General features: G+C 47.4%; 1 protein-coding gene across 4 annotated transcripts; it reads left to right on the forward strand.

Annotated features, from left to right (window-relative positions):
• The first annotated feature begins 458 nt into the window (after positions 1–458).
• On the forward strand, positions 459–24,518 carry brd4 (bromodomain containing 4). 4 transcript variants are annotated; one of them, XM_076143965.1, is made up of 19 exons: positions 459–552; positions 14,748–15,138; positions 15,323–15,460; positions 15,572–15,707; positions 15,802–16,142; positions 16,266–16,745; positions 16,832–16,960; positions 17,086–17,316; positions 17,408–17,637; positions 17,808–18,139; positions 18,279–18,374; positions 18,464–18,850; positions 19,135–19,959; positions 20,069–20,178; positions 20,265–20,412; positions 20,551–20,681; positions 20,781–20,986; positions 21,713–22,013; positions 22,156–24,518. In XM_076143965.1, the coding sequence occupies exons 2-19, from the start codon at positions 14,908–14,910 to the stop codon at positions 22,222–22,224; spliced, it is 4,521 nt and encodes a 1,506-aa protein (XP_076000080.1). In that variant the 5' UTR covers positions 459–552; positions 14,748–14,907; the 3' UTR covers positions 22,225–24,518. The 4 variants fall into 4 exon arrangements, with proteins under 4 accessions (XP_076000080.1, XP_076000078.1, XP_076000077.1 ...); XM_076143963.1 differs by lacking the exon at positions 459–552 and adding an exon at positions 5,940–6,687 and having other exon boundaries at positions 20,268–20,412; XM_076143962.1 differs by lacking the exon at positions 459–552 and adding an exon at positions 5,942–6,687.
• Positions 24,519–25,197: the final 679 nt, after the last annotated feature.

Here is a 25,197-nt window from a genome sequence, read left to right on the forward strand (position 1 = left end):
TCACCCAAAACTAAAACCTTTAATCTTTCTTACATTATTTTTTACAAAATGTTGTAAAGCTTGCAGATATTATACAGCTTTTAATGAATACATTCAGCAGTTATAAAATATGTTATACCGCATATTGTCAATTCAGGGAAACCTATTTCTTACTTTTATATTCTGACTAATGACTAATTCTTTAAATGATTGTGTCAAAAATGATCTGTCGTGATTATTGTAAATTTCAGCAATGCCGATGTCATCAAGGGTGATATTAGGATTACAATCTGTATGTGACTCTAATGACTCATTCCAATGGTATGTTAACCTTCAACACAAAAGTATATTCTTCAATAATTAATAGTCGCCATAATTTAGACAATCAGTCCAGTCCAGGAATGCAGCGAGGCATTAAGTGGCTTCTCTCAGTCAGTTGCCGCTCACGCTGCTGTGTGTGACGTGCACTTTACGTCCTCAACGAAATCTACGCGTGACGTCACCGATACCGAGAGGTGTTCAGGATCCTCGGAGAGAAAGATCCCGCGCGCCTGGCCACCTGATAAACCCCAGGTAAACGCCGTTGTTTCAACATTATTTCACCAGCTGTGTCGTCCCGGTAAACCGTTATAATAAAATGTAAGAGACCCGTTACCGGCGGCTTAAAGCCTTAAGACGTCGCGCTGATGACCGGCGCCCACTTGCACGACGGCCTGTTCTAACTGGTTAGCTAGCTTGCTAGCTAAAGCTAGTTGGCAGTTGTCTATCAAAAGACACAATAAGGAGCCATGGCGCGGCTTTGTGTCGCCCCGTGCCTGCCTCGTCTACTGTTGGCCACATTTACTAGTCCAAATACCAAACAAATGTCGTTATGAGCGACCTGTGAAGCTTCTGTTCCGTTAGCTTACTCGTCGACTGTCTTGTGTTGTGGGAGACGGTGACGCCGTCACGGTGATGATGGCGCACACTCAGACGGAGGCTCGATACGTTCACTGGGGCATTTAACACAAAAAGGACATCCAGCGTCCATTTGACAAAGCGCCTCACCCGAGCGAATACACACGCACACAACAACACGCGTATCTGTGAAGGCTCCCAGTCCTGCTTCGGCGCTGACGTCCATTACGAAACCCCATGCAACATTTAGGTGCCCTGTGGCCTAACTGTGGGATCTGGGCTCTTCCGCCGATGCTTTCTCGCCAGCGGTCATTATTTTAGTTATTGGCGCTATATTCGCCGTGTCCCGTGTCCCGGACGGAGGTGTGTGTGTCCGGGATGTTTACATGTGGCTGGCTGATGTAGTAGACACAAAGCAGTGGCGCCGAGCCGACTGATTACTCAGATTTGTCATGCAGAGGCCCGTTACTTAGCATACTGCTGCTCTGCTCCATCAAGGAACTCTCATTCTGCACCGCGTTACTGTCTTGAGTCATAGTTGTTCTGGTAATGGTTTATAATGGATGTAGTAGCAGGAGTCATGGCTGCCGGTGTGATTACAACTCACTGTAGCTGTAATGACATTACTTGAAATCACGTGTCTGTCTTGATTGGCTTCCATTCTTTCTGGTGAACAAAGCTTAAAGGAATGCCGGTGCTTTAAACATGATTGGTTAATAGTTCCAGATGTGTTGCCATTGGTTACCCATGTTTACTTTTGCCATCATCCTTATGTCTTCTGAATGCATCACCCAGAGCTACACATGCTGGAGCTGAATGAATGTCATTGGTCAGATGAAGTGTAAAGGCATAAGCGCCATGTAACTGTGTAAATACAGAGGACACATGGGGTCAAAGGGCACGCAGATATCAGGTAGACAATAAAGCAACAGCACTGAGCCATCAGTCACGCTCTTGATAATATATAATGAAGGTTTTCCTCACTAAAATGGATCTACTGCACTGTTAAGATACTGTATAGTCTGACAAATACAATTGAGGTTATAGGTAGAATGTAAAGAGTGTGTTTGTGTCTTTACTGCAGTAGCGTGTGATGTCACTCACTCCAAGACTGGTCTGTCTGTTGTCTTGGTTATTATCGCGTCCCCTGCTAAAGAACATCATTTTCTTGCCTTGCTTCAATTACTAGTTTTTTCTTACTGTTCTCTCTGGTTTAGTTGCCATGGTAACGCCAACCTTGGCCTAGTTGTGAATGACCTCCGAGTGAAGAGAAGTAAGTGGTCTTGGAACAAACCAGTGAGCAAACAAAATCTATTCCTGGTGCATGCGAGAGCTTCATTTATCCATTTGGAATGATTAGGATGAGTGCCATGGGACTTACTGCAGCCATAACAGGACATGTTACAAATACAAGTATTTCAAGATATGAAATTCTTCGTTCCTACTTGATGTCAATACTCACTTGATTCATTTTGCCCACTGTCCTCGTATCAAACATTTTAGCCTCACGTTCACTGTACTTCAACTATACAGCGATTCCTGAAATCTACAAATTTCATGGTATGTGTGTTTCGTGGAACGGACCTAGATTATGCAATTGTAAACCAGTTTATTCAGCCATGTGTGCTTTTCCTCAATGGGCAGACTTGTTTGATTCTGCAATTATGCAACACCTGATGTTTACTTGGAGAGCAGCAGGCGCCTGTTGACTTTGTGCATGTTTATGGCTTGAATGCATTGTGCCTTTAATCACAGTTGAGACAAATACTTGGAGTGTTGAGTTCGTTAATCTACTGATGTAGAATAAATTGTTACATGAGTGTGGTTGATGACGATGGGGTGGCTAGTAGTCTCCCAACATAACCCCCATCTGTTGTGAGGCAGAACCAAATGCACTGACAGTTTCAAGGTCACTTTTGTCTTCTCAAGTAGGTAGGGGCAGATATTTAGATTGGGCTGTGAAAACACGTTTTGGAGGTTAACCACCTTCACCTCAATCTTGAGACTGGATCGATTTGGTTGTTTCGGTTGTTGAATATCACTGAAGGAGCCATCTACACTTCAGCCAACTGGCAAAAGACAGAACTGAATTCAAACAGGATTCAAAACACATTTGTCTTAGTACGAGCAAGAAGGTATCACAATATGTTGATTGGCCAATGATTTGCCCCACCCCTAGCAGAACGTAGCCATAATAATCTGTATTTGTATATGGCATTGTTCCAAACAAAGGTGCTTTGCAGTAAACAAAAGCAAAACAATCAGGCCAAGTAAATGACCATAATATTTAGGGCTAAATAGTTTGAATAGTTTGAATAGTTTATTAACAATCAAAGACAAACCGAAAAGGAAGACAACAGCTCTTAACAAACTGGATGAACTAGAAACTCAATGTTAAAAGCAAGTCTTTTAAAATGGTTTGTTTTGAAGATACTGCCCCCCCCCCCCCCCCATGGCACCCTTAAGGGCGTTTCCACCTTTATTTGCTGACCTTCCTGTAACTGTAACCCCCCCCCCCCATACTTCACCCCAGCTCGACCCATCACCCATACTGTTCCTTAATATGTTCTCAAAGCAGTCTCAGTGTCATTAACAACTCTTGTGACATGATTCCATTCATGTCTCCCACTACTATTCTTTATCAATGCAAATTAACCACGCCAGGCGCCTGAACGATGTTTCTGCCACATGTAGAGGCAATTGGAGGAATGTTGCTCATATTGACAGACACATGCTGTCCAATCATAGTATGGAAAACAGGATACAATAACGAGTTATGATTTCATGCCTAATTGCTCACACACAGATCGTCCTGATGGACCAGAACACACACTGGTGCTGCTGACTCAACATGAGCAGCGTGCAGCATTCCATTCATTTTAAATACACAGAAAACAAATACAAAAAAAAACATATCGGCACATCTCCATCATCCTCGCTGTGAGTTGAACTCCAGCACACACACACACACACACACACACACACACACACACACACACACACACACACACACACACACACACACACACTGCCTCAAGTTGCCAAATTGCCTGTTCGCTCTTTTCTCTGCTCTAGGTCCCTGTAGGTTTGAGCTGCTCTGGTCCTCTGATGATTAATGGAAGCAGCCTCAGACTTCCTCGCTGAGTCTCATCTCAGTGTGCACTGCTGCCTCTCTCGCTGACCCAACCCCCCAGCCTTAATAAAAGCCGCTCCTTCGCTTCCCCTCACCCCCCGCCCCTGCCCCCGCCCGAATACGACCCCCCCTCCCCACCCTTGCTTCCTAGCGCAGGGCTATTGGTTTGGCCTGCTGAATCGCTGTAGGTTGCAGCTTTGTCACTCTGGCAGCTGCTGTATTGTCTCTGGGAACGGTGCATATGGCTAGTGGATGGAGAAGCAGGTCTGCAGTACAGAGGAGATGCTGCTGGTTTCATATGCATGCTCCAATATTGTGCAGAGCTCTCACTGGTCACCTGACACGTTTACACTGGAGACTGTGGTTCTTCTGTCTCCCAGTCTCCTGGGTCGTGGCTAATTTGGTGTGTGTGTGTGTGTGTGTGTGTGTGTGTGTGTGTGTGTGTGTGTGTGTGTGTGTGTGTGTGTGTGTGTGTGTGTGTGTGTGTGTGTGTGTGTGTGTGTGTGTGTGTGTGTGTGTGTGTGTGTGTGTGTGTGTGTGTGTGTGTGTGTGTGTGTGTGTGTGTGTGTGTGTGTGTGTGGGGCGCACTAGACTTGCGATTGATTGAGATGACAGAGGTCAGTGGTCAGCCGGCCTTTGGCATTATATATTGAGTAGCTATGCTTGTAATGTGAGGTTGGTTTGTCATGCTGTGGGGGACACAGTCATTCATTCCAAGTACAGAAGTGTTTAAAGTCGTATTCAGGCAGTGCACACGCAAGACCAAACCCCTGTCATCATAGATTTACTCATGTTGTGTCTTCTGCAGTTTGATGAGTTTATTTGAAGAGTTTATTGGGGCTAAAAGGCCACATGTTGGATAATTGGTGCAGAGTAACTAGAGTCTGTTTCCATCACATCTGTTCTTTGAGATGGTTATCTGGAGGTGAGATCCCTGCCTGACAGCTCTCCTTATGTTGACTGACTCCACCACCATGCACCCCCACATTTTCTTTTGGCCCTTTTGTTGCTATTACCCAGGTAGTATCAATAGAAATCTGTCTGTTTATGTTTTGGCAACATTTCCTGTCCTCCTCAGTACTACTAGTCTTCTCAGATGGTGTGGTGGATCTCTTGATGAAATGTTCCTGAACAAAAAGCATGTCTAAAGTTCAACGGGTAAAGTTCCATTCTCCCAGGCAGCAAAGCATAACAGATACCGAACGTAATCCAGTTCTTGGCATTGCGAGAGTTCTACACTCCCTGCAGCCAGAGCAGATACCACTGTGATGTCATGAGCAGGCTTACTGGAGGACGGCCCAGCGGGGGGTCCTCCAGTAAGCCTGCCCTCTGGTTCTCCTTTGTCGCCACCATTGACCTTTACACTACGGACGTTAACATGCACTTTATAATTGCGATTGTACTATGATTAAGACAATAATTTATTTATTTATTGTGATTGGTAATTTTGTGCATCATGACTATTTTGAAACAATTATTTGAATTACAGACACATTTATTTCGAAGCACAAACAGACTACTAAACTACTTACTTTTGTACTGATGTTGCAGTGTTGTTCAAATGTGTTTTCAGGCTAAATTAGCTGATAATTAATAGCCGTCAGTGTCTACAGAGTTTGATAAGAGATCTGTCCCTATAAAAAACCCTTCCCCTCCATCTCTAGACAAACTCTTGGTGCATCCTCTTTGTATTGAACTAGTCCAGCCACAATATGAATACGAGTGCTACATTGCTTGTGTGTGTGGTGGGGGGGGCACATAAGGGAGGCCTCGAATTAGTGGGGGAAGGCATATACAAGATCAGTGTGAAGGAAGAGAGCGAGTGGGGGTGGGGCATGATGAAATGGGCGAAAAGGAGAGACAGGAAGGGGGTGGGGTGCCAAAGGTGTAACAGAGAGACAGAAAGAGAGAGAGAGGAGAGAGCAAGGAACCTCAAGCTATTGATGTTGAAGGAGGGGAGGGGTGGAATGAGCGTGTAGAGGGAGGAGTGTGTGGGCTGAGGCACTGCTGAATGAGGAAGCAGCAGAGCCATTTTTACTGTTGAGCAACTGCATGCTGCTCTGCCTGTGTTAGAGAGGGAGAGAGAGAGAGCGAGCAAGAGGAATATAGCGCCGCTCCTAGACCTTACCGGGGCCCTCTCCTCTCCTTCCCCTATCCTTATCCCCCTCTTTTCTGCTGCTGGTGTCCGTTTGAGAAGGGGGACCCTGAAGAGGACACACAATGGAGCGCAGAGCCTGTGGTAACTGGGCTGTTGTGCTGCTGAGGGGGGGATGGGGCAGAGAGAAGACCGGCTCTCACAGCTAACACAGCCTGCCGGCTGTAGGCTTCCACAGCCTCCCTTCTCCGCCTGGTTCTACTCTTACCAGGTCGAGGCCTTTTTTCTTGAAACAGTCACTCTCTAACTCGGCTGGGACTTGACTAAGGATTACCGATCACATACGGTGGGATCTTAGGATACATACTGGAGCCAGAAGATTCAATCCTCCCATTTTTTCAGAGGCGAGAAAAGGAAAAGCAAACTTCTGTGTTAATCTTTTGTCCCTGTTTTTAGTTTTTGTTTCTGTTGGACGGATATCATAAATGGATTACAAGATGCATGCCAAGTCAAACGATTTGCTGGATTTTCAGAAACTGGACGCCCTTCTGGAAAAAATAGCACATTCAGTCTCTGTGAAAAGGTAAAGCTCTTAGATGGGATAGAATCACCTCACAACTTTAACTTCCTTAACACACTCACAGATGCCCTTACAACTGGACAAAGAGGAAATAGATTAAATTGAAATACATGCTAAAATGTTGTTGGTCAGGGTAAAGTGGAGAGTTTATGGCTCTCTAATTTACTTGGAATGATGTTGTTAACATGATTAGTAGTCCTATGTACCCCAGAACAACAGGCCTGTTTGGAAATATGCCTTTAGTGTTGTGTTGCAGTTTGTATTGTCCAGATTTCAGCCAGGAACCAGAAACTAACCTCCTGGTGAGAGAGGGGGCGTGGGGGAAGGGGAGCTGTAGAGGAAGAGTGGGGTAGTGTGTGTGTTGTGGCCTGGGTTTTGAAAGGATTCCTGGTAAGGTTTGGCTTGCTGACTTACTGGCTGGAAGTGTAACCATGCAGATTCTGGCCCTTTCCTGTTGTAATGTGCCTGAGTCATGGTGCGTCTGTGTGAGCCAGTTTGTGTGCTCAGCCACTGACTCATAACTGCTGGAGGAACTTTTCTGGTTTGCCATGAATGAAGAGCAGCTGCTCTTATATCCATGAGGCAGATTGAATCAAAATGGTTCTCCTTGGTATAGTAACTGTTATATTTGGAGATTTCATAGATTATTGTTTATTTCTTTGAAGATGAACACATCTTTAAAACACTATCAACTTAAATGGAGATCAATTGAATTAATTCAAATTTCTATGGCTCTTAAGTGGCTTGGATTAGAAATATGCCATTTTAGAAACTCAAAGGCCGTTGATACAGTTCTGTAAAAAAACACCTACTTACTTGATCATTTGGACATACATATACATACGACATAGTCAGGGTCAAAGGGCTAAAGCCTCGAATAAGGGGCACAAAAATTAATGAACCGTTGTTAATGAACACAGCTGATGCTACTTGCTAGCTGCGTGAGTATTCTTTGACTCTGGAGAACAGAACTCTGCACATTCCAGTGTAGAATGTTCTGTTACATCCCAAGGCAGGCAGTGAAAGTCCAAGCCAAATACAAAGTGGTAGAAATAACAAAGTGTTACTGGGAGGATGAAATCCATTGCAGGACGATATAATGGTAACTGTAAAGCAAGCGATTCAAGTCAACACATGGCCAAAGGCCTGCAGGAGCAGCTCTTCTGCTTGTTGCTCCCAGTACGTGCAGAATGTCCCCAAATTTCAGTCAGTGAGGACAGAAAATACTTCATTAAAAATCCTGCATCTGAATAAGAAAGAAGATGTCATATTAGCTGAAATAATGCTGCTAGAATGCTGTAATACTAACAGAAGGTACAATATTGAACATGGCTTCTAATTTTGTCAGTTATCATGAGAATTGGACCCTTTACTGTGGCATTCAGCATTTCATACAGGATTTCAGCCTCTGCATGGAATGAGTCTATTTTATTTGTCCCCAGTCATGATCCGATATGCCCCAAGCACTATTGGATCTCTACCAGTAAATGCACATCTTGATTGATGGTGAAATGCTGCATGACGCCCAACCAAAGGCCAAGCCTTTCACCTGACCTCCCCTTTGCACCATTTACTCCAGGGTTTGTCATGACATTGAAGACATTGCCTTACAACTGCACAAAACAACAGCCATTTGTTAAGAATGGGGGATAACTTAGTTTGGACTCTATGCCAGCAGTTAGAAAACAAAGGTTGCATCTAGAGACTAAACCATTGCAAATATAGTAATCGTTTAATGTACAGGACATTGCACACTCGGGTCTTTTTGCTGTTGATTTACAGCTCACTGCACAGTCCTCATACTATGATTTTCGTTGACGGGGGGGTGCTGTCCGTGATTTTCATTGACGGGGGGCGAGTGTGCCGTTGCCGAGTGTGGCCGTTACCAGCGCACTTGGCAGTGTCGGCTAACTTTTAACAATAGGCTATTTTTTTATTATTTTTTGAACGCCATGCGATCTACCCACATTACCTTCGATCGACGTATTGGGCACCCCTGATCTAACTAGTCTACAATTAACAAAGAACAAGAGAACTCACTATGGGATAATGGACGTCACCTGGCATTACCTCGCCTTATTGGTTCATAAAAACTATTTATTTCTGATCCGTCTTATACCATATCATCAACATTTTAATCTCTATCATTCATGTTCTGTAAAAAAAAACGCAGTCAGAATCTGCTCCACTTCTTGCAAGTGATCCTGGTCAGTACCAAATCGGCTTCATGGAACAAGAATCACACACATACACACCAACCAATCATTCTATGGGAATGGCTGAAATGGAAACCCTAAAGAGGCCGCTGCACAGGAGCCAGTGAGCGTCAGAATGAATCGATACGTACAGTAACCCGTTGCATTAGAGAGATGCTTGTCCCTGGAGAAGGTGAAGGGGTTTAATGAAAGAGGAGTGGAGAGGCTAGGTGAATAAGCAGGGAGTGGTGTTCTCGGCCTTGTCACTGTGCTGACATTAATTATTTATACCTTTTGCTTTCAGGCAAAACACAGGCCATCTTTCTGACACTTTGTACGGACCTCAAAGTGGAATCTGCAGTCTCGAATTAGACACCCGCCCCAATACATGAATGATTCATAGTTTACTTTCGTGGTCGATGCAGACATCTTTCTGTGACGTCCTCTTTTTTATGACGGCCATTGTGAGTCTCCTAACAGGACCAGATTTCTTGGTGTGGGCTGAACATCCCCCACACTAGTAACCAGAGCTCACTTCCTCCCCTCCAAACATTCCAGAGCAGTCTGCAGTGATGTATGTCCAGGTTAAAGGTCAACTGTTATTCCAGAGCTCAGAGGGATGTAGGACATGCAGCAGCAGGAAGTGAACCCTTTGATTGACCCCCTGTCTGTGGCTGCTGCTGACTTGGATCAGTCTCACATGCCGACATTGCTCTTACATCAGGGCAGCAGGTTCTTGAGAATGGTTAAGCCTAATTCATTATGTAGTCCTTATAATCCCACTACTTCCCAAACACTTAGACTTGTCACATTGCCAGAATTGAAAGAACCAGTTGAGTCACGTCACACGAGCTGCTTGCATACCTGCAATACTGAACTGACGTGCCCCACTTTCAGGACGTGTGAACCTGATGAGTTTATAGGAAATCAAAGGCTTTCTAAGAAGAATCTGGCTCTTGGAGTGAAATAAGTGCAGTGTTTAAGTATCCTGAGCCTGTAACTCCTGTCCCCAAAAGGCTCCCTGCTCCCAACATAGTATGCAGCACTGTGCAGACAAAACCATTCCAGCTTCTGTGTGGGAACTTTTTGGCTAAAAGTTTTTTGCGTTTTAGCATCCCACTTATTATATAAAATCGAATATTTTCTGGCATTCAAGATTTGCAGGTATTCACACACACACAGGTAAATGATAGTAGACACGGATGTATTTTCAAGATTAATATGTGATTTGTGAAACACCCACTAATTTGCAGATGCCAAGTGCAAGTACTTGAGAGCGGTATAAGTGCTGAGTCGAATGCTCTTGATGGTATTTGTACAACTCTCAATGTGAGGGCACTTCTAAACTAACCAGCCCACAAACACTGAACCAAAGTGGCTCAGAGAGATAAAGTGTCCAAGATCATTGACTAATATTAGCTAAGATTCAATGAACACGGCACAAGATGTTTGTATCCATTGTGCGAGCACATACTTGAAGATTGCCTTGACTTTAGTGGTGACAGACTAAGGTTAGCACGTCAGGGTGCCTAAGCGGGCACCCCCCTTCGCCCTTTCTTAGTGCAGCCTCCTGGGTGTTACTTACTTATGTAGACGGCAATGGCATTAGCAAAGCTACAACAATGATGTCACTTTGGGAACAGAATGTCAACAATGATGTCATGGCATTTTATGAGGGGCTCATCAGTGAATCCTGGCGACCCAGAGTCCCCCAGTTTCTACAGCATTCTCTCTACTGTACCTTTGAGTTGGGTCAAGTCAGTGTTAATGGTCTCCCACTGTTCCCCATGACTGCTACACATGCGGTCTGATCTGGTATTAGAAAGGTAGTAGAATAGAGAAAGCTGTTTGGTTAAATTGTTAATACAGTGTTGTTGGCCATATATTTTGATGATTGATGATACAGAGAATATCAAGTGACAGGAAATTGGCTTGGGTACCTTGCTAACATAAATGCCTTTCATGGTGATATAAGATCCAAGAGTCTGAAGAGACCAGCCAAGAATTGATCCTTGCTGTAACGAGATACATCACCAACAAGTTGAGGGGGAAGAGTATAAAGTAGTGTAATCCTGTCGTATTTGGAGACAAAATCCGATTTAGTGAAAAACACCAAAGGTTTTCCACAAACAAGGTTAGCTGAAAATGAAACAGCTAAAGAACTGACAAGAAGTAGTAGAAATGGCAGTGCCATGCTTGAGACAAATGTGCTGGCTGTGGGACATAATGTGAGCAGAGTGCCATCAGGGGCACCAGCAGGCACAACATGACAAACCGGCGTCTAAGAGGAGACCCAGGGAGACATTTGGACACTCTGACTCCCGACTGTACCGTAGGCACCGTTTTGCAGATGGGCATATTGCTTCTGTTTCTGTATTCATAGGAGTTTGTTTACACTTGTCATGGTTACTCTCCTCCAATGCCAATGTCTTGTCACTGCGAGTGTGCTTGTCGCTGATGTTAATGAGCTATTGAGGACCATCTGGCAGTGTGTGTATTGGATGAGACGTTGGGTCGTGCAGCACTGGAGTCCAGCTGGAGAGGGATGGTGTTGTGGCTAGCAGTCTCTGACTTTGTCCCTGTGGAACGTGTCTTTTGGTGCTGGCTCTGGGGCTGTTTATGCCGTGGCTCTGTCTGGTGACCCCAGCCATCTGCACTGTACCTGCCAACGTTCCTCCTAGATGCTGCCTCAGCTCAGATTGGCCGCGTCTGTGTCCCCAAAGGCTTGGGTAGGAAAAAGCTTTTGAGTCAGTTGTACAAAACACTTTCTCTCCTTCCAGTTTGTGCCACAAAGTCACAAACTGGCAGGTTTTGTTTGTAGTTACACCTGGATCACAGCCGGCAGATTAGAGACTCCAGGCTGTGAGATTTTGAGGTCATTCAGCTCATTACTGATGGAGGATTTGTGAGTCCTTTTGTTTTGTTTCTCTTGGAGTAGGTCATTGGCAGAACTACTACAACTAAAAGGGAGAATGAACATATGAACTCATCCTCTGGTGGTGACCCTCACGCCTACATCCTACCAATAACAAAATGATCTTTCACAATACGCTTCTTATTTAATTCATACTTGCATAGCATTGGTTTTGATATGACAATAAAAACAAATTACAAATTATTTTCTACCTTCACATCGAATAATAAGTGGAGATACAATCATTGAAGCTGCAAATCATCACAATACCACAACAAATGGAACACAGATTGTCAATAGAGAGATGAAAAAGTTTTAGTATGGAAAACAAATACACTGGTGTTCTTCTTAACGTGACGATTCAACTGAGGCGTCCCTTTAGTCTATTTTGTCGTGGTTTATTATGAAATACATTTTCTAATCATTAAGTGGGTTGCTAAGTTTCTACAGTTTGAAACTGATGGACAGAAGTAAAGACGTTGTTGCGCTTTGCATGGCTCAGGTCACATGTTAGTCATGCGAGGAAGAGTTATCTCCTTTCACATTATTTTGCATTTTCTATTTAACTTGCTAAGAAGTTGTTATTCTAGTTTGGCGAGGTCATCTACTGTTTATTCAAGGTGTCTTTGACTAAACAACATGGATTTGCACTCTTATTTCCTTAAATTTGTCCATCATAAGCTTTTATTTGACCTTAATCAAAGGAACCAAGTGTAAACCTCTTGCAGAATCTGTATAACTCTATAACTCTGATGTTTAGCTTGAGTCCAGGTCAGTCTTTGTGTGACTGTGTGTGGGGGCTCCAGCTTGTTAGCTAGCACATCTCTTGGCTCATGTTGTGTTGCTTTGAAGCGCCGAGTGATCCAATGAGTGACCTGATCGAGCCAACACATTCTGCACTCTCAGCACTCAGACTGTTGCTTTGAAGTAGGTTTGCCGTATCTTTCAGATAGTTAAAGCCCATAGTAGTTTGCGGACGATGCGTTGTCTGGTGTCCATCTGCGTCTTTGTGGTATATTAAGGTGTAAGTTTTAATATTGGACCTGCGGCAAAGGTAGTCAGCAGTTCTAAGGAGTCATCAAGGTGTGTCTCCCTTGGATCTACATCAAAATAGTCACCGTCTTGATTTAGTCACACCGTACTTTGGCACGCATGTCAAAAAAAATGTATTCCAATCCAATAATTGGATTGGAACATTGATCTACTGGTAACAGACCTACATATTGCCAGTGTAAGTTGATTTACAGAAAACAAGTTTATTCAGCAAATGACATAATCCGGTAAATTCTACTATCAGAGGGTTGACCTAAAAGCGCTGCCTGTGTTAGCTTGAGAGAAGATCGATTTAGACCAGTTAGTCTGCGGTCGTGACAACGGGCACTGACAGCTCTCAGTCTGCTCAGGAAGAGGACAGCCCGACATTAAGTCAGTGGCTCATAGAACTGCTGAAGTGTTCTCTGTTTTGAATACTCAGGAGTGTGAAGGACATTCAGCTCGTAACATTCTCTCTTCTTAAGAGATCTTCAAGTCTTACCGATCACACCGAGACCTTTGCCTGTTAAAACTCCCTGCTTAGCGTGTTACACTGTTTTCAAACGTTTCTAATCGGTAGTAGTACGCGATGTTGAGCCGGGAAATGTAGACGTTATTTTAAGATATGCGAGAACCGGTGGCAGGTAATACATGTGTGTCAACCTCCAGCTCCCGTTCTGCCATCATGTCAAACTTTTGGATGGAACTTCATTGCTGTTTGTCTTAAGTCTGTAAGGCAGTTAGTGGCTGTTTCTTCCTTGGTTCTGTCGTTCAACATATTGGTCAGTTAGTCAGATTCTCCACTGCGTCGGAGCCTCGGGGCGGCCAAGGCAGTGATCATGTGGTATGCAAACTGTTTCCCTCTTCTCAGAAAGTGACTCATCAAGAATGAGGTTATTCACAAATCCATAACGTGTGCGTGTGTATCTTTGAGGCCCTATTGTGGGACTGAATTTCAGCGCGTGAGCCGGGAAGTCTACGTTGTTTCCAACACACCTCCAGCTGCAAGGCCTTCAGATGAGCCCAGGTTTTTTCTCTCGTTCATTCAAACTTTAATCAAGTATTTTTAGATTAGAGTTTGGCCTTGTGTCTGTGTTGGCGGCCTGTGTGAGGATTGTGAATGCGATGTCCCTGACTCGTAGCCTGGGGGGAGGACGTTATGTAGAAATGAGGGTGAGCTCTTCCTTGTGGAACACTACCTCCCTCCTTGGCCAGATGACGCCACTTCCCCACCCCCACCCTCCACTCTTGTCCAGCCACATCCCTAAACACTCCCAGGTCTGCTGATAGAGTGGGCAGATAAAGATCCACAAAAACCTTACAGCCACTAGACTCAGCTGCCTCCATGCTCCTTTGCATAGACAGACATGTTCACTCCACTATACACGCTTTACCATCAATCATCTGTACAGTTGTGCAAACAGGTCAAGAGATCATTTCTTAATGTGTTTGATTTGAGATAGTGAGACTGTACATGTTTACACTATTAGTAGAACATAAGGTATGCATGGTGAGAGATGTAGTGTTTATCACCGACTGTGTATTATAATATAGATTAGTTTGGTTTCAGAGACGCTGATACTGAATTCTTTACATCTTCAGATTCTGATTGAGGTACAACCACAAAGCTGCCCGACACACTTGGACTGATCAAGTAAACATTGAACAGTGACTAAGAGGCTTTTTCACTCCAGCACAGTAACACGTGTAGAACAAAGACTGTTGATTGATTATCATCCTCCTCCAGGAACAGAGACCCAGGCACACTATAATTGCAGTCAGAACAGCTTCTCCATGCATTGGGCAAGGACGCTACACAGACAATGTTGTCCAGGTCAACAAACCTGTAATCGCGAGTAAATGGTTGTGGTTTGAGTTTAAAGGGTTCAGTGTCATCAGCGTTTGCTCTCTTATCTCTGCAGAGAGTCCAGTGAGGAGTGCAATGGGATCAGCGGTGCTCTGTCAGTGGAGTCTGTGCCGGGGCCAAGATTGAACTGGTGTCCTGCCAACACCACAACCCCTGCCCCTGCTCCAGCTCCAGCTCCCGCTCCGGGGCCCGAGCCCACGGCCCACCCTGTCAGGATGGGGGACGGCCTGGACGCAGCGCAGATGTCGGGCAGCAGCAGCAGCGGCCAGGGGCAGGCCCACCTGGGCTTGAACCCCCCGCCGCCAGAGTACATCAACCCCAGCAGGCCCAAGCGCCAGACCAATCAGCTGCAGTACCTGCTGAAGGTGGTACTGAAAACCCTGTGGAAGCACCAGTTTGCCTGGCCCTTCCACCTTCCAGTAGACGCTATCAAACTTAACCTGCCTGTAAGTATTGACGTTATTCACATTGTCTCCACATTATTCAGCATCTGCATCTTCTACGGATCTTATATTGTGTTTAAAATGACACACTGAGGCATAATTTCTTGCAAATAGCAGGAGTTCATACACATTCCACTGTTGTGTGGTTTGCTGACATTGACTGATTACATGTATGTGATCATTTCAGGACTACTACACAATAATCAAAACTCCAATGGACATGGGAACAATCAAGAAACGGCTTGAGAACAGTTACTACTGGAACGCCCAAGAATGTATCCAAGACTTCAACACAATGTTTACCAACTGCTACATATACAATAAGGTAAATAAGGTTTGCTTGTATGTTTGTTAGAGCCTCCTCATGTAGGCCTCTATGCTCTGATGTTATGTCTATGCCTTTGTTTGTTCTGAGAGTGTTTGTCTCCCCCTGCAGCCTGGAGATGACATCGTCTTAATGGCAGAGGCTCTGGAGAAGGCTTTCCTCCAAAAGGTCTCCGACATGCCTGAAGAGGAAACGGAGATTGTTGTCATGACAGGCAAAGGACGAGGGCGGGGCCGCCGAGAAGGAGGTGTGTGATCCGGTCCTCGCACAGGCTGGCACCTTTTCCTGCAGCTGTGCCACGGGGTCCTAATCCAAGCGTTCTGTTTGTGTGTCTTAACAAGGTCTGAACTTGAAACCGGGGCCCATCATGGAAACGTCGCCCACGACCCCACAAACGCGCGGCCTGTCCAACCTCTCGGTGGGGCCGCAGACCAGAGGACCGGTACCTGGCCCACCGTCGCTACCGCCCCAGCCCATGATGCAGCCGCTGCCCCTCCACATACCCACGACGTTACCCAGCCACGCCCCCCAGCTCGGAGCGCCGTACTCCCTGGGCCAACCAGACTGCACTCCTCAAGTTCCTGTCATGACCTCTGTGCCTCCCCTCGCTCAGACCTCCCTCCCTCCCGTGTCCATCCAGAGCACTGCCCCCATCCTGCAGAACACTGTACCCATGACCAAAGTGAGTGCGACCGGCTGAGGCAGATGACGCTTGGGATTGTGGGATATGCTTCGGCTTGGCTCTTTCCGTTTAACCCTTTATTTATTCCCCATTTTTCCGTTTTCTTTATGTTCACCACTGCAGCAAAGAAAGAGCCAGAAAAGGAAAGCAGACACTACGACGCCCACAGCAAACGACCAGCTGAATGAGTCTTCCCCTGCAGAATCAAAGTCTGGGAAGACATTGCCCAGGCGAGAGAGTACCCGACCCTCCAAACAGATAAAGAAGGAAGCGCCAGACTCACAGCATCACATGGGTATGGGCATTGGAATGGGAATGGGAATGGGAATGGGGGTAGGGATGGGAATGGGAATGGGAATGGGGATGGGAATGGGGATGGGAATGGGGATGGGTATGGGGATGGGACTGAGTGGACCAAGTGGAGGCCATAGCCCCAAACCCCAGGATCAGATGGGCTATTGCGCAAGTCTAGTTCGGGACATGCTCTCCAAGAAGCATTCTGCCTACGCCTGGCCGTTCTACAAACCTGTGGACGTGGACGCACTGGAACTACACGACTACCACGATATCATCAAGCATCCAATGGACCTCAGTTCCATCAAGGTGCGTTGGAGACATTGTGTCCGTAAAGGTGTTAAGGCGGATTTATCGACTCGCGAGTAATTTCATTGTCCTTCATGTGTTTCTAGGTCAAGCTTGAGAACAGACAATACAGGGAACCGCAGGAGTTTGCCGCTGATGTTCGGTTAATGTTTTCCAACTGTTACAAATACAATCCACCGGACCATGAAGTGGTGGCGATGGCACGCAAGCTACAGGTGAATTCAGTTCTCTTCCTTTCATATCAGCCATTTGAATGTGTCATCACACCGTATATGCATGTTCTCTCTCTTCACAAACCCCACACGTTTGGCTCAGTTGATTTGTCTCCTCGTTTCTACAGGACGTCTTTGAGATGCGCTTTGCCAAGATGCCAGACGAGCCTGAGAACAAGCCCCTGGTCTCTGCTCCAGCTCCCCCACTCCACCACCCCGCCCCCGTCAAGCCCCTGCCTCCTCTGGGCCGCGTCACCTCCTCGTCAGATAGTTCCAGCGACTCATCGTCTGAGTCGGAGTCTTCCACAGACGACTCTGAAGAGGAGAGAGCCCAGAGGCTGGCAGAGCTCCAGGAGCAGGTCGGTGACCAGAGGCGTGTCGTGTCTCTCAGATGTTGGTCCCATCCCAGTTTCCCATTGCTGAGGTTCTTTGTTTTTCTCTTGATCTTAGCTGAAGGCTGTCCACGAGCAGCTGGCTGCCCTGTCTCAGCCACAAGCCAGCAAACCAAAGAGGAAAGAGAAGGAAAAGAAAGAGAAGAAGAAAGAGAAGCATAAGAAGAAAGGATCTATGTCTGCCCATGTGGATGAGATCCTAGACACCCCACCTGTTTCTCAGCTCTCTAAGAAGACCAAGAGCAGTAACAGCAGCAGCAAGGAGGTTGTTCCCAAGAAGAAGCCCAGGTGAGGCCATCAGACTTCATCATCTACATGTATCATCTTCAATCGAAACTTCCTTCTTTCATTAGTTGCTCCATCATTGTCAGAGTCGTTATAAGTTAGAGCAGGAAGTTATCTTGGTGTATTTCCTGCTACACACACAATACTGAATTTGTTTGTGTTTCCCTTTGCAGTAAGAAGGAGTCGATGAAAAGCAGCCACGCCTCCAACCTGCAGCCTGTGCCTGGACTGGAGGACGACCTGGGGACAGCTGGCTCCTCTGTCCCGGGGGAGAAGTGCAAGCCTATGACGTATGAGGAAAAGAGACAGCTAAGTCTGGACATTAACAAGCTGCCTGGGGACAAACTGGGCCGCGTGGTGCACATCATCCAGTCCAGAGAGCCCTCGCTCAAGAACTCCAACCCCGATGAGATCGAGATCGACTTTGAGACGCTCAAGCCTTCCACTCTGCGTGAGCTGGAGCGATACGTGTCTTCCTGCCTCCGCAAGAAGAAGAAAGTTGCAGGTCAGCTAGCCCCCTGGCCCCGCACTGATTGCACTCCAGTGTGTTATTCAGTCATTTCAGTCAGTCAGTGAGGTGTTGTTGTTGTTGTTGTTGTTGTTGCTCTGCAGATGTTTGACTGTTTTGCTGTTGCTGTTTGCAGTTGAGAAGCCGATGGAGTCGATGTCCATCTCCAAAAAGGCCGGCTCGTCTTCAGAGAGCAGCGGCTCCAGCTCGGACAGTGAACCTGAAGTTACAGGTGAGACGCTGTCATTCTCTCCACATTACACCACTGCGGCAGGCGTCATGGAATTGTGTTGTGGCTAAAACACTTTTTTTCCCCCTTAGGAATGATTCCCAAACTGCAGAAGAAGAAGAGCCATACGGTGAAGGAGGGTAAGAAAACGCACCCTCTTGTCCCGAGCGGCCCCGCCCCTCAGCCCGGCCTGCACTGTCCGGCTGTCGGCCTCCCGCCCAGCATCCAGATGAAGCAGCACCAGCCGTCTCCCGTCAGCTTCATGGCTCCGCCCGTCACGGCGCTGGAGTCGTCCCAGATGCTGGAAAACAGCTTCGACTCGCTGCCGCACTTCGGCCAGCCGCTCATGCATCTGTCCCACCACACGGGCAACTCCTCCTCACCCGCGCCTCCACACCTCAACGCCCATCCTGCTGCTGGCCCCGTCTCTCCGGATACGCACCCTTTCCTCAACCAGCATCCCGTCCTCCCTTCTCCAGGTGAGACTCGGCCTAAAATGTTGCATTTCTTTACATTTTAACATGAATACTTCATTAGTTTCCTTCGCAACTTTCAACAATGGCAATTTGTTGACATCCTAAAGCATTTCGACCCTCTGATTTCAAAATAAAACAGCAAAAACACAGAAGAGACGCCAGACTAATGTGACAAACCCGTTCCTCTCACTGTTTATATAAATGTATATGAAGCTCTATTCAGTCTGACCGGACTGCTGTGACATCTGATCCATGTTTCCTTTCCCCTCCTGTTTGTCCTCTGGTAGCCTTGCACAGTTCCTTGCCTCAGCAGCCTTCTCGGCCCAGTCACAAGGCAGCAGCTCTACCTCCCAAACCCCCCCTGCAGCAACCAGCGCCTCCTCAGCAACAGCCCACCCTGCAGCAACAACAACAACAACAACAACAACAACAACAACAACAACAACAGCCACAGCAGCAGCAGCAGCTTCAGCCTCAGTCAGCAGCACCACCTCAGCACCAGCTCCCCCCTCAGATCCTCCACCCGCCCCAGCCGCTGCACCAGCGGCCCATGTCCCCCCCGACGCTCACGCCGCAGGGCCTGCTGTCCTCCCAACCTCCACAGATGCTGCTGGAAGACGACGAGGAGCCTGGATCTGCCATGCCTCTCAGTCAGGTTCAGCTCTACCTGCAGCAGCTCCAGCAAAGCCGCCAGCCGCCGCCCATGCAGCCGCTGCAGCCGCAGACTCGCCAGCTGCAGCAGCAGCAGCAGCCCGGACAGTCGTCTCTCCTGCAGTCTGTCCAGGCACAATCTCAACTGTCTGCCCAGGCCACTCTGCCTCCCCCTCAGCTCCCCGTGCAGGCTCAGCCCGCCCCGTCGCATCAGGCCCAGCCCCAACAGATGCCTGTGCACCAGAGCCGCCACATGCAGCACGCTCAGCAGCAGCAGCAACCGCAGGCGCTGCCGCAGCAGCTGAGCTACCAGCAGGGTCCCGGCCTTGCTGGTCAGGGGTCACAACACAAGGTGACGATGTCAACCAACAAAGCACAGCAGCTCATCCAGCAGCAGCAGCAGCAGCAGCAGCAGGAGCAGCCGTCCCCTCGACACACCAAGGCTGATCCTTACAACACAGGTGAGTGCAGGAAGAGCACATCCCGCCTGTGAGCTGTAGATCAGGTCATCTGTGTGTCACGTCTGTGTGTGTGACTCGCCTACGACTTACACCCTTCTCCTTCTGTTAGCGGCTCTCCTAAGGGACAACCCCTCCCCTCTCATGATGCATTCACCACAGCTGCCCCAGTATCCCCCTGTGGCTCACCAGTCGCCGCCTCACAACATGCAGCCCAAGAAGGTGAGAAACCCACGTGGACGAGGAGGAAAGCCGCTGTCTGCCAGTTTTGAGTGCCTGTGTGTGTCTGACTGTGACTCCCTGTGCAGCAGAGGCTCCCTGTGAACCAAGGAGGGCTGAAGGAGGAGAAGCTGCCCCCGTCCCCGGTGATGAGAGAGCCATTTAACCCGGCCATGAGACCGGACCACCACAAACACCCGGAGAACAAGTCCTCTCAACCCAGTCACGGCCAACAGAGTGAGTCTCACTGCTTCTGCCTTTCTGTTATTTTGTTCATTCTGTGTGAAAATGGAGAGAAAAGGCGAGAAGCTGGACAATATTTTGACACCTTGCGTGTGTGTGTGTGTGTGTGTGTGTGTGTGTGTGCGCGTGCAGATGTGAAGCCCATGGACAGCTCGCGACCCGTCATCCGGTCTTCTGAGCCCAGTGGGCCGCCCTCGTCTCTGCAGGACAAGGACAAGTTCAAGCAGGAGTCCAAAGCGCCTGTTGCCCCCAAAAAGGTACAGGTGGGTGTGAGAACCTCTTTTTAAAATCGGAAAGAAATTTGGAAAATGATCCGTTTGACGTTGACGGGCGTCTGATGTTCCTCTGCTGCTTCCTGTCAGGATGTGAAGCTGAAGAACATGGGCTCCTGGGCCAGTCTGGCACAAAAGTCCACGTCGGCACCTTCGTCTGCAGTCAAGTCGTCCAGCGACAGCTTCGAGCAGTTCCGCCGCGCCGCCCGAGAGAAGGAAGAGCGGGAGAAGGCCCTCAAGGCCCAAGCGGAGCAGGCGGAGAAAGATCGGATTCGCCGAGAGCAGGACAAACTACGGTAAGAAGGATCCAGATGATTGTGTGTGTGTGTGTGTGTGTGTGTGTGTGTGTGTGTGTGTGTGTGTGTGTGTGTGTGTGTGTGTGTGTGTGTGTGTGTGTGTGTGTGTGTGTGTGTGTGTGTGTGTGTGTGTGTGTGTGTGTGTGTGTGTGTGTGTGTGTGTGTGTGTGTGTGTTTAATTATCGCAGCAGTGTAAAGATCCTCCTGCGGGTCTTTCTGTGGTTTATGTTCATGTGAGGTGAGGCAGACCTGGTGTAGACCTGACGCCCCCCTGTGTTCACTTCAGGCACTGCAGGACACCACAGCCTCGGCCTGTAATGAGGCCGGGGCACAAATTACCTTGTTTATTAAATTACCTTCTTATTTAATTAGACTAGCCACTCAGCGCTAATTAAACACACGCTGAACCCTGGACTGTTAAGTGATGTAAAGGGCCCCCTGGTGGCCAAATGGGAGAACCACACAACAATGAAGCCACAGCCACATGGTCTGAGCTGAGATGTGTGAGTGTGTATTCATGTTAAAGACAGACACACACACACACAGACACGGTTGTTTAAAAAGAATGCTATTGATTAAGTAATAGATTAATCATTATTGATCTGAAGATGAACACCCTCAGCTGCTCCTGACTCAGCTTTTCCTCCAGGTGGAACTGCAGAATCTCTCCAACCGCGAGGTGAGAGGGATTTCCGTTCTAAATTTCCCGGTTTGAATGTTTTTCAGGGGTCGGGATGACGATGACATCATGGAGCCCCCTAGCAGGAGGGTGCACGAGGAGCCCCGCAGGCGCTTGGAGCAGCAGCAGCAGCAGCAGCAGCAGCAACAGCATCAGCAACAGCAGCAGCAGCAGCAGCAGCAGCACATCCAGCCTCCCTCGCAGCAGCAGCAGCCGGAGCCACAGCCCGCCGTCGTCCAGCCGCCCCCCCAGCCCCCCACGCCGCCTCAGCCCTCCACACAGAACCCATTAGACCAACAGAGGGAGCTAGCGCGCCGCCGAGAGCAGGAGAGGAGGAGGCGAGAAGCGGTGAGATGATTGTGTTGTCGCTCCGTGTGGCGTCAGTGTTTCCCAGATGCTTCCAGATGTTGTTCAGCCTTACACGGTGTCAAATCAAACACTCAACTGTTCTCCTTCCCCTCTCTCTCTCGCTCTCTCTCTCTCTCTCCAGATGGCGGCGACCATTGACATGAATTTCCAAAGTGACTTAATGGCCATCTTTGAGGAGAACCTGTTCTGAGGGGACGAGGAACTGAAACGTAACTGCAAAAACGAAATGGGAGGAAAAGACACTTAAGGATGTGAACTTCTCTAAGGACAGACCGGCGACCACGTAGTACTGAAGGGCGAGGACTGTGTGTGTGTGCGCGTGTGTCTGTGCGTGCGTGTGTGTGTGTGTGTGGACCTGACGAGCCCTCAGAGACGGAGTACAAACAGCTGGACGGGTAGTCTAGTAGCTCACTCTGTCCCCTGTCCCCTTCCACCCCCCCCCCCCCCTTGGACCAAACGTACAGCAGACAGGGGGGGGGGGATGCGGTCTCATGCTGTGTGACTGCACACTGACCTGCCCCATGAAGAGAAAACGGACCCCTGCTGGGCAGCCGCCACACGTGTCTCACACAGTGTGCGCCCAAACTGAACCATGCTCTGATGACGTACTGACAGACGAGCGGCGAGGCGTTTTTTTTTTTCCAAACCGCCGGCTCGTCTGCGGCGGTGAAGGAGACTCGCTGCTTACGTCGGCTCTTTGTTTTTTTGTTTGTCGTAAGTGAACACACGAGGTGTTTCTGGGGGCAACTTCCATACTGTAAATGTGTATATTTCTCAGCAGAGAAGGTACATTTTGCCTTACGCCTCTTTCCTATACAGACCTTTTCTGTTCTGTGGCCTGAACAAACTAATAACATTTACAGTGAAGAAGAAGAGGAGGAGGAGGACGAGGAAGGGCAGCGCAGACCTTTTTCATCATCTAGTATCTACTGTAAAGAAGTATTTTCTTATACTACAATAACTGTTTATTGGGGATCTGTTTTCCTTTGAACCTTCACACCGACACACTCCGCCACCTGTCTATGCCAAACAGCCCCTCATCAGTTATGCTAAAGGTCACGACCCCCAAATCATGGTAGGTAAGCTTAGGAAAGTCCCTAATATATGCATCAACATAGTTCCAGCAAGTATTTATCAGAAACAGACTCGGTTTTTAAGTTTTCTTCCTGTATTTGTTTGGATTGAGGCTACTGCAGAAAAGGGGAGGAGTCTAATTTCACGACCATAAGTGGGACAAAGTTGTACGAGGAGAGCCGGAGCCTGAACGGTGGCGCAGGGTCGGTTTGAGGCAGGTGTAGGTCGGGGGGTCAGAGGTCAAGACAGTCACACAAACACTTTTCTGTCGCTGTTGAATGAAAGTTGAGTGCGTTTGGTCAGAGGAGGAGGAGGAGGAGGAGGAGCTCAGCCGGGTCCAGTCTGGTCTCCTGGCCGGCAGACGGGCGACAGTACGAAACAAAATGAGACAAAAGATAATGGAGAAAGCTGAGAAACGGTTTCTTTCTTTCTTCTCGTTCTTTGATAGTGAGACGTGCGGCCGGTCGGCCGGCGCCGTCTCCACTGGTGTTTCTGTTTTGTTTTTCTCTCGAGTGCCTGTATTGTATTGCGATTCTCGTCGGCTTATATCACGATTACACTTGGAAGGAGCGGATAGGGGCGGGGTTTGAGGAGGAGGAGGAGCCAGGGCAGGGGGCGGGGCCGACTTTGTGTAAAATAAGGAAAAGGAAAAAAAATTTAAAAAACGTAAAAAAGCCGCGTTTTATATTTTACCCGTTCTCATTATTCGGGTTTTAAATTTAGTTTTAGCTGGACTTCTATGAGTGTAAACACGACGACTTTCTCATTTTGTTCAATCGGCAGATTTTAGGTAGATAAGTTGCCACACTAGCGTTTTGAGTCTGTGAGCGTGCGAGTGTGTAAATTGGGAAGTGTGTGTGTGTGTGTGTGTGTGTGTGTGTGTGTTTTTCTTTAGTGTTTGTGTGTGTGTTTGTGTGGTGCAGGGAGGCATGTTCCCGCTGTAGATACGTATTCTATTGATGAGGAGAGTAAACACGACTTCAGGAGAACTTGTTTCTGTGCTTAAGTCACCTTTTCTTATTTCTATGAAGTCCAACCATATATGAATATATAATTTTTATTATTAGACTGGTTTTGAAAGGGTAAAGAAAAGAAAACTTCATTCCTTTTTAGCCATTTTGTTTTGTTTTCCTTCCCACAGTAACTGTTGGACATAATGTGCCATGAGTTCTACAGAGAATGTGCTGACGTGCAGCTCAGCCCAGAGTTTGCTTTATTCAGGTATTTTATTTTGTGTTACATTTGTTCTGTTTTTGTTTTTTTGGGAGGGGGGGGGGGGGTTTGTGTTCAGACGTTTTCCTCGATTCTCGTTTGGTATGTGAGTGGTCTATCGAGGTCTCTGATTCAATCTGTTATGATCATTGAATAAACTCATCTCTTTTTATAGAAAATAAAAAAATAAACTAAACACCAATGCCTCTGTTGCTTTTTGTCTCGCCACCGTGACGTTTTGAAGTCGTTGGCAAGACGACCGAGTGACACAAAACCAGTTACAGGATGTTTACATTCCAGACGACACAGACCATCGGCCCGGATCCTTCACTTTGTCAACTGTGGGGGAAATATTCCAGATTCTTCTTTACAAATTCAACATTCCCTCAGATCGTCTGCATTATTACAGGAATTACAGACATTTAACATTTAAGAACACTGCCTCCCTTTAGGCCCATATGCATGAAGTGAGGCATGAATGAACTGAAATGAACGACCTTGTGCGGTTGTTATTCTATTTCTAATCTGTTCCAGTCCACACGACACACACTAGTTAGGTTTGTTCCTCACTGGAGCCTCAGTTCCCCCCACACACATCTGTGTACTTAAAAAAGCCAAAACCTGTCTCACTTCTGTCGTCTGTTCCACTTTTCTGATCCGTTTACACACGCGAAGCTGCTGGAGGAGACATCAGTTTGGATCCTGACTTAATCCTAATCTTAATCTTGTCACACATCGTTTTGCGTGTCACTAAGCGTCATCATCTGCATGTTCAGACGGGCTCTTTGTATTTCTGTGATGCCACAACCTCCAAGAGGACCAGAGGACAACGTCTCGCCAACAGCAAGCTCAGACACGATCCGTTCTCGGTATTAGA

The sequence above is a fragment of the Genypterus blacodes genome, unplaced genomic scaffold, assembly GCF_046128005.1.
Source record: "Genypterus blacodes isolate CSIRO-AG114 ecotype Tasmania unplaced genomic scaffold, CSIRO-AGI_Gbla_v1 ptg000028l_1, whole genome shotgun sequence".
NCBI lineage: Eukaryota > Metazoa > Chordata > Actinopteri > Ophidiiformes > Ophidiidae > Genypterus > Genypterus blacodes.